Source organism: Panthera pardus, unplaced genomic scaffold (assembly GCF_024362965.1).
Source record: "Panthera pardus isolate Hobbes unplaced genomic scaffold, ASM2436296v1 HiC_scaffold_7, whole genome shotgun sequence".
Lineage (NCBI taxonomy): Eukaryota > Metazoa > Chordata > Mammalia > Carnivora > Felidae > Panthera > Panthera pardus.
Window position 1 is genome coordinate 33,845,356 of NW_026527002.1, and position 19,371 is coordinate 33,864,726.

Here is a 19,371-nt window from a genome sequence, read left to right on the forward strand (position 1 = left end):
TACTAAGGAACAACATACTGAACTGTCTTCTATAAGGGTACAGTATTACTTAGTCCTACAGATAAGCCAACATTTCAATATGTTCAATTAAGTTTATTATTTACCTTAGTATGCTTTAATTGATAAGAATGTATTTGAGGTTTAATTTTTTTTAAAATTAAGCTCTAGACCAGAAAAAAATCTCCTGAATTTGACACTATATGAAGTATTTTTTTACTAAGTTAGCATCATGATATACTTATAACTAGCTTAAGAAAAATTAAATGAATTCGCAAATTCTTCTTTAATCCTACCTCAATCTGGTTGGGTGTTAGAATTTAATATTCACATGGCTGGTTAACTTTCTTAAGTTTGCTTCCATTTTATTGTATATTTTTATCAGTGGCTGATTGTCCAAATTTGGGTTACAACAACCCAAAGATTTTTTTTTAAGTAATCTCTACACCCAAGCTGGGGCTCAAATTCACAACCCCAAGATCGAGAGTTGTGTCCTCTACCAACTGAGCCTGCCAGGCACTCCCAACAACCCAAAGATTCTTAAAAAGTAGTAATCTTAGCATTCTTAGTCAATATTTGTGGTAGGCAGAATAATGGTCCCCAAAAGGTCTACATCTTAATCACCAGAACCTGTAAAAATGTATAGGTCTCAAGGCAAAGGGGAATTAAGTTTGTAACTAGAATTAAGGCTACTAATCAGCTAACCTTAAGATAGGAAATGATCTTGGATCATTTTAAGGACTCCCAGGAGTCCTTAAAAGTAGAAGAGGAAGGCGGAAGAAGAACGTCAGATGAGGTATAACAAAGAAAACAAGGCCAGAGTGAAATGATTGCTGGTTTGTAACATGGAGGAAAGGGGTCTTCAGTAAAGGAATGTGGAAAGCCTTTAGAAGCTGAAAATAAGAATTCTCTCCTAAAGCCTCCAGAAAGAAATACAGCCCTGCCGACTCCTTGATTTTAATCTACCGGGACCCATTTTGGGGACTTCTGAACTACAGAACTGTAAGATAATAAATCTATGTTGTTTAAGGTTACTAAATTTGTGGTAATTTGTTACAGCTGCTGTCACACAAAACTTATACAATATTAAAAATACTGATCTGGCATATTTGAATGTATACATGGTATGTGTAAATAGCAAAGCTATATTTAAATCTATTCACTGATTTTTCTCAGACTTTCCAAGAAGACTGATAGAGATTACTGTCCTTAACGTGATCTAGGAATGCTTCAACTCATCATCCACACAATTAAAAGAAGAATGTAGAAATAAAGTTAATAATTTAAAATGATTTAAATCTTTTGTGCACTATTCTTAACTTCTTAAATCACTTATTTCCTATTTCTTTATTATACAGTATAGTACCATAAGCTATAATATCCAGGGTTTAAATATGTTTTTCTTAATTCTTAAACAGAAATTTCTAAAATCATACAGTGTGCAATTTATAGGAAAAAAATGCACTTACTCTGACACTACAGACTCACATAGGCACTAGGGTGGGAGCATACTGTAGACCACTCATATCTGCAAATCAGCTGTGTTTTGTTTTGTTTTTTTTTTTTTTTTACTTGTTTAATGCTCTGTACTTTTCCTGAAAATATTTAAAAATAAGCTATGTTACTGACATAGAGAGACCATATTCTATAAAATGGACTACACTTTTAAAGTAAATTACTTTTCAACTTAATAATGAATATCCAGGATGAACTGAGATATTAATTCAGCTGTACAATGAAATCTTAAATTTAGCCTAAAATGAATATGCACAAGATCATAATTTTTAGAATTTAAAAAAATGTCACTGATGTGACCTAAGTTAGTAAATTTTGGCTTTCTGATTTTTCTTGGTACGTGTACTCTTAACCATGTGAGAGGTATCTGGACAAAAACTCTACTCCTCTAAGCAAGCAAAACAGCTCTATTTCTAGAAGTTTCTCCTTATAGAACTTACAAATGAGTATCTAGATTTTTTCAGATACTCTAGGATTTTTCTAGGGTTAGAAGGCTCTAAGTAGCAACATCATCAAAATTTAAGGCAAATTTTTCACATCAACAATACTGTGCCTAAGCAGTACTGGATGCACAGTACCTCTTTATGCCCTGCTGTAGTACAATGAAACACAGATGAAGGAGCACTAGCCTCAGTTCTGTAGATTCATCAAAGAGGAATCAATACAGGTATATGAAGAGAGACAAGTGAAGTGATATGACGAATCTTTATTTACTAATGGGCCACTTATAATTATCTTTTAGGTACTTTACAAGTGAACTTTCACACACGCACGCACACACACACACACACGAGTACTGTGACTGTATTAGCATATCTTTAGGAGTTTTAAATTTTGTCTATTTTAAGGAAATAATGAAAAACTTTCTACTGGAGTTCTTCAATTACGACCAAGTGGGTATTTGCATTATCTTGTGGTAAATATAGACATTACTATTTTAACGTTTATTTTTGAGACAGAGAGAGACAGAGCATGAACGGGGGAGGGTCAGAGAGAGGGAGACACAGAATCTGAAACAGGCTCCAGGCTCTGAGCTGTCAGCACAGAGCCCGACGCGGGGCTCGAACTCACGGACCGCGAGATCATGACCTGAGCCGAAGTCGGCCGCTCAACCGACTGAGCCACCCAGGCGCCCCTAGACATTACCATTTTAAAAATGAGTCCCACAATCCCATCCAAATGAAAGGTCAAAAAAATATATATGCCCTTAATTTCTAAAAGCATCTCACTTCAGAATAGGATTTTATCCCAGTATATTGATGAGGAAAAAAAATTTTAATTGGCTTCAATGGTGAAGCAACTCTAAAGAGAAGCAGTTTTGATGAGCAGAATTCTCTAAAGATCATTTCCTAAAAATTATAAAGACCACAGCACACCAAATGGGAGTCAGATATATGACACAGTAAAACTTGTAAGGAGTGATGGAATTAAGACTTTATAGAAACATGAATCATTTTCCAAGTTAAAAGAAAATCTGATCTCTATATTTTATCAATAATTGATTTTTTCCCCAAGGGCTATGGCCTAGTCTCACAAATTATAACGAGCATGCCAATCAACTAATTATAAAATGACATTTTATGTAAGAAAACAAAGCTAAAGAAAATCAAAGTAGGCTAAATAAATATCCATACTCCATATTTTGTATCAACGTTCTAAGTGCTCAAAATATGCTTGAAAACACAGGAAGGATTCTAAAATATAAGGCAGCTTTCATTAAAATCTTTAATAAAGACAATACATTTAGATTTCAGAATAAGTTACACCTTAGAATATTAAAAATTGTTTTTCAAGGTCAAATCAAGGTTTTATTTGGTGTTAGAATTGGAATCAACAGAGCTATTTTTGTTTGTAAATACTTTTATTTTTATATTTGTAGAGGAAGTTACAACTTTTTTTTAAAACAGCATATAAATGAATATGAAATCCAGCCAGAATGAAAGAATTGGTATATACTGGATGAAAAGAACCAGAACTTCTATAACACATTAAACACATACATCATACATTTAGACCAAATAGCAACTACTAGATATATACATATATGAATTCAAGTTTATTCAAAAGTTTGATATATAATCCTATTAACTACTATCTCTCCATCAATAACTTCATAAGGGTGGCTTTAAACAACTTAAACCTTGATCTCCTTCTGTATTTCCCAGAGCTTTTCTAAACTCTTTCAAACAGACCGCCTCTTCAGGGGTCAGGTTTATTTTTAGAACGTCTGCAATACCATCCTCTCTCAGGATACAAAGAACACTAAGGAATACCTTTTCATTTATTCCATAGAGGCCTTTAGTTATGGTGGAAATTGGATGCACTCTCCTAAGATAGTTCAAAATGCTTTCCATTAAATTAACTACAGATAGGCCAACAGCCCAATTAGTATAACATTTCATTTTAACCATCTCATAACCACAGGTTATCACTTCTTTGGGGACATTTTCCCAGTGCTCAGGATCTTTATCCATTCCTCTTTTTTTTTTTTTTTTTTTTTTTTTAATTTTTTTTTTTCAACGTTTTTTATTTATTTTTGGGACAGAGAGAGACAGAGCATGAACGGGGGAGGGGCAGAGAGAGAGAGAGACACAGAATCGGAAACAGGCTCCAGGCTCCGAGCCATCAGCCCAGAGCCTGACGCGGGGCTCGAACTCACGGACCGCGAGATCGTGACCTGGCTGAAGTCGGACGCTTAACCGACTGCGCCACCCAGGCGCCCCTATCCATTCCTATTTCTGAATTCAGATCCTTCAACGGGATACCAGCAATGTTAACTCCACTCCACACAGGTACACTTGAGTCTCCATGTTCTCCAAAGATCCATCCATGACAACTTCTGGAGTGGATACCGAGCCTTTGCCCAATAAAGAAACAGAAATGGGCAGTATCCAGATACAGCCACTTCCAATAACAGGGAAAATGCACTCAACTTCCAAGCTACATAAGTTAACATATCCACTGGACTGGAAACCACTATCATTTTGCACTGGGGACTATACTGGGTAATGTTGGGAATCATTAATTTAAAGAAGGACACATTTCTCTTGACTACATCAAGGCATGTTTCTCCTTTTCCTGGACATGCACCTGCTATAATAATCACTGGGTTGGAGTTTGCACTGACAAGGTAATCTTTGCTGGAAAATATATTTGGCATTTTCATGAAAGAGCTGCCATGTTGAAGATCCACTGTCTCACCCTTCAGTTTGCCTTCATCAACATCCACAAAGGCAACTTCATCACTCAAGCCTTTGAATAAGATGTTGATACCACAGGCCATGCCAACTGATCCAGTTCCTATAACGGAGATCTTATTGTGATGAACTGTCTCCTCTGAAGTGAAATTCTTAGTAAGTTCACACCTGACAGTTATAATCTTGGAGATTGGACTGAAGGACCAGCTGTCCCTAAAGGGGATGCATGCCACCTAGCAGGGACACAGAGCCATCCCTAGGCAAAAGAAATTCACTCCTATGGTGCCTGGTCTCTGGCTTGCCCACAGGATTCCCCCAGCCCAGCTCATGGTGTCTCATGCAAGAAGTAGAGGAAGAGAATGGGGAAAAAAGCCACACCAGTGTTCTCTGAGGCACAAAGAAACAGGTTTAACACACTAAACCCCCAATTCTCCTCCCCCACCCCACCCTGCCAGCTAGCTACTGTGGCTACGCAAGACCACACCCAGTTTGTGCGACCCTCACAAGCTGTCTAGCACATTAAAATGTTCTTTTTAATCTACTGAATACACAGTAATTTTAAATAAAAACACCTTTGAAAAAAGGAGCTATTACCATTAAAGCTAAAATTAATTTCACCTTTGCCTCTCTTTTGTTGCTCAGGGAAGCACTACAAATTTGCACTAATTTTCTGTAAGGAAATGGTGCTAAAGCACACTGAAACTGTGACAGATGAAAAAAAATTGATTAAAATTCTCATTTCTGCTCTGACACTTTGACTTTGAAGAAGTTTTAACTTTGAGCTTCTTTTCAAAAGTTAATACTATAATGGGTGGAGCCCAGCTGGCTCAGTCAGTAAAGAATGTGACTCATGATATCTCGGTCCTAAATTTAAGCCCACCTTGGGCAGAGTTCACTTTGAAAAAAATAGTAGGGGCGCCTGGGTGGTTCAGTCGGCTAAGTGTCCGACTTCAGGTCAGGTCATGATCTCACAGTTCGTGGGTTCGAGCCCCACGTCGGGCTCTGTGCTGACAGCTCAGAGCCTGGAGCCTACTTCAGATTCTGGGTCTCCTCTCTCTGCCCCTCCTCCACTCATGCTCTGTCTCATTCTGTCTCTCAAAAATAAATAAATATAAATTTAAAAAAATTTTTTTAAATACCATAATGGAATACGAACACACACACACAGACACACACACACACAGACACACACACACACACACACAAACACACAGAAAAATCTTAAAACCGCAACACCTCTCAAGGATAAGTTTTAAAAAACTATCATGTCATAATACACTTTTGTCCTAACTACTTTACAAGGTTTCTATGAGAATTGAGGTTAGGGTGAAAAGTCTACGGAATCAAATCCTCTACTTTATCCTTCATAAAAATTATCCATTAAAAAAGGAAAAGATAAAACAAAAACATAGTAATTCTCAATTATTTGCTCTTTTAAAGATAAGAATAGTCATGGGCGAATGAAATCAATAAATAACTAGTAGTTTTTGGCTAATATTCTCAAATTCTTCAACTATCACAACTTTAAAAAGAACATCTATTCAAAATAAAATCTCTGCTTCCTTCCCCAGTCACCTTCTTGATGATTAAAAGGTGGGGACTATAAAAAATAAAAAGGTTTAACTCATAAATTAAAAGTTTTTTTTCCGGGGCACCTGGGGCAGTCTGTCAGTTAAGTGTCCAACTTTGGCTTAGGTCATGGTTTCATGGATCGTGAGTTCAAGTCCCACACCAAGCTTTCTGTTGTCAGCCCAGATCCCAATTTGGATCCTGTCTCCCTTTCTCTCTGCCTCTCCTCAACTCCCTCTCTCTCTCTCTCTCTCAAAAATAAACAAACATTAAAAAAAGGGTTTTTTTCCTAATATACTGAAATTATGGCTCTCTCTACATACACAACTGGTTTAATTACATTTAATTTTTTACATATGGCAAGTCTATGTTTACTTATCTATAGAATGCCAAATAAAAAATTTGATGGCATTTTTTTACTTTTCTATCAGTTACTTGATAGTTAGTACAAAATTGCATTGTTGGTAAATAAAATACTTCTACCTCAAAGTAATTGGGCCTTTCCTAACTATACCAAGAAGAGTGTAATACCTTGGAATTAAGGAAACAAAAAAATCATTGTGTCATAAGGGCAAGATATAGTCTTTGTGGTATATATATCTCTCCCTGACAAATCCCTCAACCATTTAAAAATGTATAAAAACAGGGGCGCCTGGGTGGCTTGGTCGGTTAAGCGTCCGACTTCGGCTCAGGTCATGATCTCATGGTCCGCGAGTTTGAGCCCCGCGTCGGGCTCTGTGCTGATTGCTCAGAGCCTGGAGCCTGTTTCGGATTCTGCGTCTCCCTCTCTCTCTGCCCCTCCCCTGTTCACGCTCTGTCTCTCTCTGTCTCAAAAATAAATAAAAACGTTAAAAAAAAATTTAAATATCTGGTAGAACAAATTCTCTCTGTTTCCCTTTAAAAAAAAAAAAAGGTAAAAAAACATTCTTACCTCAAGGGTCCCATAAAACTACAAAGTATTAATAGAGTATTTCTCACTGAAGGAACTCTAATTACTAGAAGAAATTATATATATATATACAGATATATATACATATTCACACAGATATAACATACACAGATACATACATATATATACATACATATATATATTATCAGACTCACTAACAAGTAGAGAAAAGCAGAAAATAATATAGCCTTTAACAATGTTAGTTTCATTACCTATTCAAAAACAACTCTAAGTCATTGACAAAATATAAAAAACATAAATAACTCTAAGTAGTCCACATGTTTAGCTTAGGCTTACCTTTGGCTATGGCATGAACCACAGCAGCCTGGGAAAATACTTGATATGCTTCAAAACCCAAATAAGATAAGGCTGAGAATAAAAGGCTTCTTTTGAAAGCTCCTAGGTTTCCCATCACCTATGGAAACAATTATGGTCAGAGTTATCAAACACAAAATTTGCAGGAACAGCTACTCCTAGCAAAAATTAATTAAAAAAAAAAAAATCACATCAATTTTCTCCTACCCCCAAAGCAATCAATCCTAAGCATATTGGAAGTTCAGGGGTACCTGGTTGGCTCAGTCAGTTAAGCGTCCGACTCTTGACTTTGGTTCTGGTCATGGTCTGGCACAGTTCCTAGAGTTTGAGGCGTGCATCAGGTTCTGCACTGACAGTGCAGAGATTGCTTGGATTCTCTCTCTGGCTCCTCCCTGTCCCTCTCTCTCTCCCTCAAAATTAATAAACTTAAAAGAAAAAGAATATTGGAAGCTCAAAATTTATTTCATCAAATTCTTCAGTGAAACTATTTCACAAAGTTACCTTATAGGGAGAGTATATCCTTTTTCAAGAAAAGTTTCATAACAATGGCTAAGGCTAATGATAGTAACTTATCTAACAATCACAGTTATGCTGGTAAGTGCTGCATTATAAGACCTACATTTCATTTTTAAAAATTTTTTTCAAATGTTTATTTATTTTTGAGAGAGACAGAGACATAGCACCAGCAGAGAGGGGCAGAGAAAGAGGGAGACACAGAATCTGAAGTAGTCTCCAGACTCTGACCGGTCAGCACAGAGCCTGACGCGGGGCTTGAACTCACGAACTGTGAGATCATGACCTAAGCCAAAGTCAGATGCACACCCAAATGAAGCACCCAGGCACCCCAGATCTATATTTCATTTGAGGAGGCATGGATATTGTAACTGCATGAAATAAAATATAAGATTCTAACATATAAGTACCAATCTTAACAGATGAGATGAAAATTATCAAATATGGTGATTACTACACATAAAAAATGTGCATGGCTTTTAAAGATATCTTCAAAAGTGATCCACAAAACCCAGTTTTTAATTAAACAATAAAGAGCATATTCAAACATATTTATAAATTAATTTTCATAATTATGGCCAGAATTCTCAAAACCAATGGTAAAGAAGGAGTATATATATGGACATCACTCCACCAATTCTTTGCTACAACAGTTCTTCTCTTTCACATAAATAGTATCATTTTTTCCCTTTCTGTTGATTCATTCCCACTGGTATGAGCCAAGCTATACTATCTTTATAAGTTGTGGTTTTCTTTTATTAATTTTTAAAAGTTTTAATTTTAAAAGTTTTTTTTTAATTTTTTAAATTTAATTTAATTTTAATTTTTTTAATTTTAAAAGTTTTCTTAAAAGTTTTAATTTTAACTTCCTCTTGAATTCACTTCTCTCTTTAGTCTCATTTCTAACTTCTCTTTACAGCAAAAGTTTTAAAAAGTTGTCTCTACTCAGGGCGCCTGGGTGGCTTAGTCAGTTAAGTTTCCAACTCAATTTCGGCTCAGGACATGATCTCATGGTTCATGGGATGGAGCCCCATGTCAGGCCACACTAACAGTGTGGAGTCTGCTTGGGATTCTTTGTCTGATTCTCTCTGCCCCTCTCCCTGCTTGTATACGTCAGTGCACTCTCTCAATATAAATATTAAAAAAAAAAAAAAAGTTGCCTGTGCTCTGTCTCCACTTCCTCTCTTCCCATTCACTCTTGAACTCACACAAATCACTTTTATCCCCACAACTCCACTGACAGTGTTCTAGTTAAGGTAACCAAGGATGCAGCTATTTCCTATGGTCAATTCTGAATTCTCAGCTTCCTTGTCCTATCAACAGTATTGGACGGTTGATCATTTCTTTTTTTTTTTTTTTTAAAGTCATGAACGGCTCTTTAATTTTTTAAAGCAACTTTATTGAGACATAAGTGACATAAAATAAATTGCACAAACTTAACATGTACAATTCATTAAAGCATGCATATAAACCCATAAAACCATCACTATGACCACAATCAAGATAATGAAAATATCCACTACCACCACCACCCTCAATTTCCTCATGCCTCTTTCTAGTCTATCCAGCCCCTTTCCTCAGCACTTGCTGTGTTCTCTCACTCTTGGAACACTTTCCTCTTGGCTTCTGGATACTACTATCATTATCTGCAGTTTCAGCAACTGCTCCTTTGCTTTGGTTGGTTCCTCACTAGCCAGGAATATTCTGGGCTTAGTCCCAGATCGTTTCTCTACTTGTTTCATTTTGGTGATCTCATGTCTTTAAATACCATCAATGTGTTAAAAACATACAAACAAAATATGAAGTCTGGATGACTCCTCTGAATTTCAGAATCATGCATCCAGCAGCTTAATCAACATCTACCTCCACATGAAGTACAACAGGCATCTCACATTTATAAGCTAAAACAGCTACTGCTTCCTTTAACTTTACCCACCTTACAACTTCCCTTTTCAGGGTAAATGGAAACTAGAGTTTCCATTCTTCCAGATTGTTTAGGTTAAAAAAAAAAAAAAGCCAACAAAAAACCCCGTAGCCATCCTAGAGTCTCTCTCATGACTCACATCTGACCCATATTTTAACTTCTCATAAGGATCTAGGACAGGAATGAAGAATCCAACATACTCCAATTTGCTGAGTGCTTTGTTTACTTTTTTGAGCATGAATATTCAAGACACTGCACAAAACTGGATTCAAAACAAAACAGCAAAATAGGAAAACTGATTTGACAAAGTTACAATTTTAACATTTAATTTTCTGAGTTAATTCATATTTACCAAGGAGAAGCAAGATGGGGTTAGGGACAGAGGGTATGGGGATTGAGTGTGTATGGTGGTAGTGATACTTAGAAAAAGAAGGAAAAGACTAAGATTTCATCAGTAAGTCTCCTAGTTCCCTATTTTTACTGCAGATGTATCACAAGGTAGAAAAGTTTGCAGAGATTATTATAACTTGAGAAAACTATACATTTACAGTGTTCAACCTCCATGCTGATGTCATGCTCAACAAATAATATTCTAGCTTTCTGAGAGGGGAGAAAATGCAGTATTGGGCAGCTGACATTTATATTTCTTACCATAAATTAATGAAGTGACAGTTTACCAGTTGTACTCTTTTACTAGTTTGGTTAATGTGAAGCAGCTCTCTGCTCATCTGTGAGAAAATAGATAAAAATCACGTTTCTGGAACTAAAAATAAGTCAATTAAAAGAATCAGGACTCAGTGGCCCCCTAAAGACACTAACAACTTGTGAGACTCTGAGACAGTTAGAATGTGCCATTTTACTTTGCACCTCCAATACTCTGTACAATGCCTTTCATATAATGAATTCCCAAAAAATATTTATTCAACTGAAGAAGCAGGCTATGTCCTAGACAGATCTTTTCTTCAACATTGACTATACTAAGTTCAAGCTAGAAGGAATTCAAAAATACAAACTCATCACTAGATAGAAAGGAATGTGTGCCTACCATCTCCTGGTTTTCTTCCTAATTTCCCGTCAGCTCCTCCTCCTCTTAAATGTTGGAATTTCTCCATAGTATGTACTAGGCCTTCTTCTAGTCTTACTAGAAAGTACTTTCAACCTCTACCATGTCATCATTTACAACTATATGCTAAAGACTCCTGAATCTGTATCTCCAGCTCAGACTTCAGAAGGTAAACACCAGACCTATCAAACTACTGTCTATTCTATACGTCAACTTGGCTATCTCATGACAGTCACGTTAATTAGCCCAAAACATAGCCCAAAACATCTCATCTCCCTCTTTACCTCTCCAAATTGCTTCTGTCCTCCTATTCCAGCAAATAGCGTCACCATCTATCTTGTTGTTCTAGCCAGAAACTTGAAGAACTAACTCGACTCCTTCCTTTCAACTTCCACATCAAAGCTATTTTTAGGTCCACTAAGTTCGCATCCTTAATGTACTTTGAATGCATCCACTTATTTCCATTTCCATGGCTACCACTAAAGTTCAAACTACTACATTTCTCACCTGTGCTATAGCAATGATCACTTATCCGGTGTACAGAATACACTCTAACCTATCCATTCTTGGTCCTAGACAAAGTTATTTTTTGCACAAAAATCTGATCAAATAATTTCCCTGTTTAAAACTTTTTCATGGTTTCTTATAACCTTTAGAAAAAATTAGGGGTGCCTGGGTGACTCAGTCAGTTGAGCATCCAACTTTGGCTCAGGTCATGATCTCATGGTTAGTGAATTCGAGCCCCACATTGGGCTCTGTGTTGACAGCTCAGAGCCCGGAGCTTGCTTCGAATTCTGTGTCTCCTCTCTCTGCCTCTCCCCCACTCACATTCTTTCTCTCTCTCTCTCAAAAAATAAATAAACATTAAAAAATTTTAGAATAAAATCAGAAATACTTAACATCATTTATAAGGTTTTCTGAATCTGGTGTGGTAGGCAGCCTCTAAAGCAGTCCCCAGTGGGCCTGGTTCAAGATGGCAATGTGGAAGGATCCTGAACACATGTCCTCTCACAGACACACCAAATCTACAGCTACAAGTCAAACCATTTCCTCTGAAAGAAACCCAAAGATTAGCTGAGTGATTCCTTCACACTACACAAATGGGGAAAAAAATCCACACGAAAATGAGGAGAGGTGAAACAAAATCTTGCTATAAACCCCAACTGTGGTATGCTAACCCACAATCAGAAGGGAACTCACAATCCCAAGCTTCTCCCTGAAGAGCAGAATTTGAAAACCACATCAGGTACCCCAACTTTTAAGAACTACACCCAAGAGACAAGCCTCCAAACACCTAGCTTAGAAAGTGAATGGAGTTCACATCCATGAGATCTACAAGACTATATATGGGTAACCAAAAACAGTTCTTAAAGGGTTTGTGCAAATTCGCCCACCCCAGAGCCTAGCACAAATGCAACTAATTGAGAAGTACCCACACTTTCTGTGAAAAAGGCTTACTTGTGTATCTTAAAACTTCAGCCTGAAGGACAAGCATCTAATTTAATACATATCTAGAGGCCTTCAACAATTTCCTCCAGAGTCCTCGGAGGAAAGGTGCAATCATCGTGCTCTCCCTCTGCTGTGCTCCAGGTCATGGGATCAACTGAAAAAGATATGTACACTTCTAGTACTCCAGCTTATTTTGCAACTTCCACTTAGGGGATGCCACTTGATTGCCTGGCTCTGGTGGCCAACGGGGCTTACATTTGCGGGCATAATAGGATTTCAACAAATACTAAAACAGTTCTTAACAGGCTTTCCCCAAAGCCGCCGCCGCCCCCCACCCCCAAACCAGGGCACAGCAGACCAAAACACATCCCCAGTTATTCTGTTAAAGAGGCCTATTGGCTTATCTTTATAGCTATGGCCTGAGTTACAGGCTTCTACTTAAAAACACATCTTGGGGCCAACCACAGAGACTAAGGAGGCTGGTTGGTAGGCAGCATTTTCACACTCTCTCTCTGTCCCATCCCACACTGTCAATGTCTTGAAGAAAACAGCTTGTGTAGGCATCTGGCTCACAGGGTTTTGCAGCTGCAACACAGAGGAAACGGAAATATAGCCCACCAGGCCCCCCACCCGCTCTAACAGCCTGGTTCTGAGGGTCAGCAAGGCTTGTGCTCAGGGGTTCAATGGAATGGTAGCAAACAAAGAAACAGTTATTAACTAGCTATCACCCCAGAGCTCAATACAAAGGGAGCAGACAGAAAGCCCAACTCCCAGTCTTCCCCCTGAAAAAGGGATACTGGCATACTTTAAAAGCTACTGCCCTATGGTCTGGCTTCCAATCAGTTTGACTCTAGGTACTGACTGAGATCCTCCCTCTTAGGACACTGACGGGTCTTGGCACAACCTCAACTACTAGGAGCCACTAAGAATAAAGCTGCCTGGATAATCACAAAGGTTTGAGAGACAGCTAAGAACTAGGGCAGGATTAAATAAAGCTACAATGGCTTCTCCTACAGAAGCCATTCCTTCAAGAACGGAAGAGATAGCTGTTTTAGCTAATGCATAAAAATCTCAGAGTCAAGGGGGGAAAAAACAGAAGAATTATGCTACAAACAAAAAACAAAGTAAAACCTCAGAAAAAGACCTTAATGAAACAGAAGTGAATTACCTGATAAAGAGTCCAAAATAATGGTCATAAAGGTGCTTACCAACCTAATAAGAATGAAAAAAGTGATAATTTTGAAAATACAGGAAAGTACCAAAGAGAAGTCACAGAGCTGAAGACAATAACTACATTGAAAAGTAACTAAGAGGGTCGCCTGGGTGGCTTGGTCGGTTAAGCGTCTGACTTCGGCTCAGGTCATGATCTCACGGCCCGTGAGTTCGAGCCCCGTGTCGGGCTCTGTGCTGACCGCTCAGAGCCTGCAGCCTGTTTCAGATTCTGTGTCTCCTTCTCTCTCTGACCCTCCCCTGTTCATGCTCTGTCTCTCTGTCTCAAAAATAAATAAACGTTAAAAAAAAAATTAAAAAAAAAAAAGAAAACTAAGATTCAACAGCAGACTAGATGGAATGGAAGAAAGTATGCATGAACTCTAAGACAAGGCAGTGGAACTCATCTAATCAGTGCAGCAAAAAGGAATGAAAAAGAGTGAAGGACAGCTTAAGGGACCTATGAGGCAATATCAAGCAGATTGACATTCATATCATAGGTGTCCCAGAAGGAGAAGCGTAAGAGAAAGCGGCAGAAAACTTATTTCAAGAAAGAAAAGGCTGAAAATTTCACTAACCTGGGGAAGAAAAACAGATATCCAGATAAAGAAAGCAGAGTTACAAATAAGATGAGCCCAAAGACACCCACACCAAGACATATTACTACTAAAGAATCTTAAAAGTGGCAAAAGAAAAGCAACTTGTTATATACAAAGTAAACCCTTCACACAAGAATGAACATATATTTCAGAAGAAACTGCAAATCTGAAGAAAATGGCACATATTCAAAGTGGTAGTAGAGAAAAAAAAAATTGCCAATCAAGAAGAGTTTACCAAACAAAGTTGTCCTTCAGAATTGAAGGAAAAATAAAGAGTTTTTCAGATAAGCAAAACCAATAAGTTCATCACCACAAGACCAGCTTTACAGGTAATCTTAAGGAGTCTTCTTTAAAGAATCTGAAACAAAAGTGCTAATTGGTAACAGGAAAACATGAGAATGCAATGAGCTCTTTTAATTTTTTTTAATCTGTATTTTTGAGAGAGAGAGAGAGACAGACAGAGAGAGTTGCAAGCAGGGGAGGGGCACAGAGAGAGGGAAGCACAGATTCCAAAGCAGGGCTCCAGGCTCTGAGCTGTCAGTACAGAGCCCGATGCAGGGCTCGAACTCACAAACCGTGAGATCATGACCCTGAGCCTCAGACGCTCAACCGAGACACCCAGGCATCCAAGAATACAATTAACTCTTGAACAGCACAGTTTGAACAAAAAGGTTTTAATTTTATGGATCCACCTATGCCCAGATTTTTTTATAGTATGGTACTGTAAATGTATTTTCTCTTCTTTATAATTTTCTGGATAATATTCTCTTTTATCCAGCTTACTTTATTATAAAGATATAAGAATATTATAAAAATTATAAGAACATATAACATTTAAAATGTGTTAATTCCTTAATGTTATTAAGGCTTCCTAGTAAGCTGGTAGTAATTAAGTTTTTGTACAGTCAAAAGTTATACACAGATTTCATCTGCATGGGGGGGAGGGTTTGCTGCCCCTAACCCCTTGTTGTTCAAAGATCACTGTATAACTCTCATAAGTAAAGGCAAATATAGTAAAATACAGAATAATCAAATGTTGCAAAAGTGCTAGGTTAATCACTTACAAAGCTAGTAAGATTAAAGTATGAAAGTAAAAATAACTGTAAATTCAATAATCTGTTGAGGAATACACAAAATGAAAAGAAATAAATCATGACGTAATGACACTGAAAACACAAAATGTGGAGGGAAGTGTAAAAAATATAAAACTTTAGAATACATTCTACGGGTACCTGGCTGGCTCAATCAGAGAAGCATGTGACTTTTGATATCAGGGTCATGAGTTTGGGCCCCATGTTGGGTTTAGAGACTACTTAAATAAAGAAATAAACTTTAAAAAGGCTTTTAGAAAACATTTTGACTAAGTGGCACTCGACTTCAAATAGACTGTTGTAACTTTTTTTTTTTTTAGGAAAATACTTCATTTTGTCATGGAGAAAGGCATCAATCAAGATTCATGCTTGAGAAAAAAACTGAAAATTTATTAATTAGTATGTGGGCATCCTGTTCCACATGAAAATGAGAAGATACTATAGGTTCTCTAAGTATTGCAGTCTGGGAAAAAAATAAAAAGGGAGGGAGAAGAGAAATAGAGAAAAATAAAATCACGTGATTTGGATAACCATCTTACATTATGAATAACCTACCAAGAAATATTTTTTTAAAAATCCTTTGTTTCTACAGTAGCTTTGAGTTTATAGTTCTTGGATTAATTGTATTTCATTGAAGACAGCTCAGTAACAAAAAGCTTCATTTCAGCAATCCCATGTTAAATATTAGTTTAAAAAATACATGAAATAGGGACACTTGGGTGGCTCAGTTGGTTAAGTGTCTGACTCTTGATTTCGGTTCAGGTCATGATCTCATGGTTCCTGAAATTGAGCCCTGCATCAGGCTCTGTGCTGACAGTGCAGATCCTGCTTGGCAGTCTTTCTTTCTCTCTGTTCTGCCCTCACTTGCAGGCATGCACGAGTGCTCTCTCTCTCTAAAAATAAACTAGAATACACATATACATATATATGTTTGTGCGTGTGTATGTGTGTGTGTTGTAAATAATGCGATTTATTTTTTCCCATCACCCCGGAAATCATAACATTTGTGCAAACTGTTTCGTTTGAAAAAGGGTTAAGCTGTAAATTTTGCCTGAAGCACCATATTTGCAGCCCAATTGAATGCAACATCCACTAGAAGCTGAAATCCACTAAAATCCTAGTTGAGGTTCAGTGCAGTAGGGGAGGGAGTGTTGAAAAGACCACTCTGTATATTTGTACTTTGTCTGGATTTACACGTGTCCTTTCAGCAAATGAGGGAGGTTGTCTGTAAAGCTGCTTGCTGTATTTTCCCGTATAACTGTGTTTTGTTCCACAGCAACTGGCTGGCAGAGACAGAAAGGTATGTTTTTTCAATGCAGTCACAATCATATGACAAATCATTGATGGACGGGCCAATATTGATCCTGGGGATGACGGCTTGGGGGACAGTGGCCTCCCTGGGGATGGGTTTGGTCCAGCTGTACAGGAATGCAATGAGCTCTCTGCTAGAGATGGTATAAAGTTTTTGACGCACATTGCTGACTCCACAGAGCTCACTTCAGAAATCCTGGCCCATGGCAGGAAACTGTGAACTGATTTGGATCTTTGCCATCTTTTCTCAGCATATCAGTGAAGTGTCTGCAGCAAGTGATGATAAATCAGTTACAAACATGTAGTGTAGACAGGCATGTTTGTTGGAACAGTAATGCTTTTTCTTGCTCTGAAGGATAGGCATTGTATTAGTGCTCATACAGCCAATCACAGAGAATCTGAACAGATTCCTTGAGCAGGTTGCCCTTCTGCCTTCTCTTGCTGCACCAGCAGAGGAAAGGTCCAGGGGGACGTACATGTTGTCATGATCCTCCATCTCACTGTTCGACGCTGAAACAACACCTTTCTTGCTTTTCATTCTGGAATTCCCCTCTCCCCTCCCCCCAGTTCCAGCATAGGGCAATGTGAGGGTCTCCAAGGGCCAGGAGTGGGGACAGAGTGGGGATGTGACTGTTGTCCTTTCTGGGCCAACTCTCCTGTAACTTATAATTTGTAAGATGAGCTCCAGCCATTATTGTTAACCAAGGTGCTCAGTTCCCAGGCACCTGCTCCTTGAATTGAACTGAAGTGACACTTGGACTTCCTCCTGCTACAATGTTCTGGCAGCCAGCCAGGGGCTCTCCCCTGCCCAACTCACCATCCTCCCCACTCCTCTCCTTTGTTCCCCGCTCCTGCTTGGTGTATCTCAGCACTGTCAGAATAAGACAGCTATTATAATTCTTAAAATGTTTTGTGTAAGGCTCATGGTAACTGCAAAGCAAAACCAATAAACACACACAAAAGAAAGTATTCTAAGCATACCACTACAAAAAAAATCATCAATCACAAAGGCTGAGAGCAAGAGAAGAAAGCAACACAGGAGTAACAAAACAGCCAGAAAACTATAAACAAAATAGCAATAGTAAATTCATACTTAACAATAATTATTTTAAATGTTAATAGACCAAATTCTCCAATCAAAAGACAGTAGATGAATGGGATTAAAAAAAAAAAACAAAACAAGGGGGCATCTGGTGGCTCAGTGGGTTAAGCATCTGACTTCGGCTCAGGTTATGATCTCTCAGTTGTGAGTTCAAGGCCTGCATCGGGCTCTGTGCTGACAGCTCAAAGCCTGGAGTCTGCTTTGGATTCTGTGTCTCCCTCTCTCTCTGCCCCTCCCCCCACTCACATTGTCTCTGTCTTGCTCCCTCAAAAACAAATGTTAAAAAATAAAAATTAAAAAAAAAAAACAACAATCAGACTCTACTATATGCTGCTGCCTACAAGAGACATACTTTGGCTTAAGGACACAAACTGAAAGTGAAGGGTGCAAAAAGATATTACGATGCAAATGTGAACTACAGAAAGGTATACTTACATGAAATAAAGTAGACATAAGACAAAGATTATAATGAGACAAAGTCATTACATAATGATAAAGGTCTCAATCCAACAAGATATAATACTTGTGAATATTTATGCACCTAAGTATATAAAAACAAGTATTAACAGACCTAAAGGCAGAAATAGCAATATGGTAATAGTAGGGGACTTCAAGCTTCACTTTCATAAGTGGCTAGATCACAAAGACAGAAAAGCAATTAAAAATATAAGCCTTAAGCAACATATTAGACCAGATGTACTTAAACATATACAGAACATTCCATCTCAAAGCAAGAGAATACATATTCTTCTCAATGGAACATTATTGGGGGACAGATCATATATTAGCCAGATCATAAGATCATATATTAAGTCTTAATAAACTTAAGAAAACTGAAATCATATCAGGTGGTTTTCCAAACATAATGGTATAAAACTAGAAATAAATTACAAGAAGAAAACTGGAAAATTCATATATCTGTGGAGATTAAACATCATGCTACTGAACAACCAATAGGTCAAAGAAGACATCAAAAGAAAAATTAAAAATACTTTGAAGCAAGTGCAAGTGGAGATACAACATATCAAAACTTATGGGATGCAGCAAAAGCAGGTCTAAGAGAAAAGCTCAGAACAATCTATTCCTACATTTAAATAAAGCAAAAATAAACCTCCTAATATGTAACCTAATTTTACATCTCAAGGATCGAAACAAAAACAAAAAAAACAAAAAATAAACAAACAAAAACACCCTGAAAGCTAGTAAAAGAAATAACAAAGATCAGAGGAGAAATAAATGAAATAGAGACTAATAAGATAACAGGAGACTCACTGAAATAAGTAGCTGGCATTTTGTAAAGATAAAACAGGTCACCTGGGTGGCTCAGTCGGTTGAGTGTCTTCAGCTGAAGTCATGATCTTATGGTTCATGAATTCAAGCCCCACATTGGGCTCTGTGCTGACAGCTCAGAGCCTGGAGTCCTGCTTTGGGGAGAGAGGGGGAGAGAGGGGGGAGGAGAGGGGTGAGAGAGGGGAGGAGGAGGGAGGGAGGGAGGGAGAGAGAGGGGAGGGAGGGAGAGGAGGGAGGGAGAGAGGGAGGGAGGGAGAGAGGGAGGGAGAGAGGGAGAG

The 19,371-nt window shown here is 37.9% G+C and overlaps 1 protein-coding gene and 2 pseudogenes across 4 annotated transcripts in view; all 3 read right to left on the reverse strand.

Annotated features, from left to right (window-relative positions):
* Window positions 1-19,371, reverse strand: part of RMDN1 (regulator of microtubule dynamics 1) — a 56,360-nt gene that overhangs the window by 29,821 nt on the left and 7,168 nt on the right. For 3 of the 4 annotated variants that reach the window (XR_008419968.1, XM_019453400.2, XM_019453399.2), the window contains exon 2: window positions 7,525-7,642. Coding sequence is in view for 3 of the 4 variants with exons in the window: in XM_019453400.2 (XP_019308945.1) it covers window positions 7,525-7,642 (118 nt within the window). In the remaining variant the exon portion in view is untranslated. Of the gene's footprint in view, window positions 1-7,524; window positions 7,643-19,075; window positions 19,118-19,371 lie in introns of those variants that run through there. The other variant, XM_053896390.1, reaches the window with a different exon arrangement.
* Window positions 3,355-5,554, reverse strand: LOC109269444 (L-lactate dehydrogenase A-like 6A; annotated as a pseudogene).
* Window positions 15,286-17,673, reverse strand: LOC109269447 (homeobox protein TGIF1-like; annotated as a pseudogene).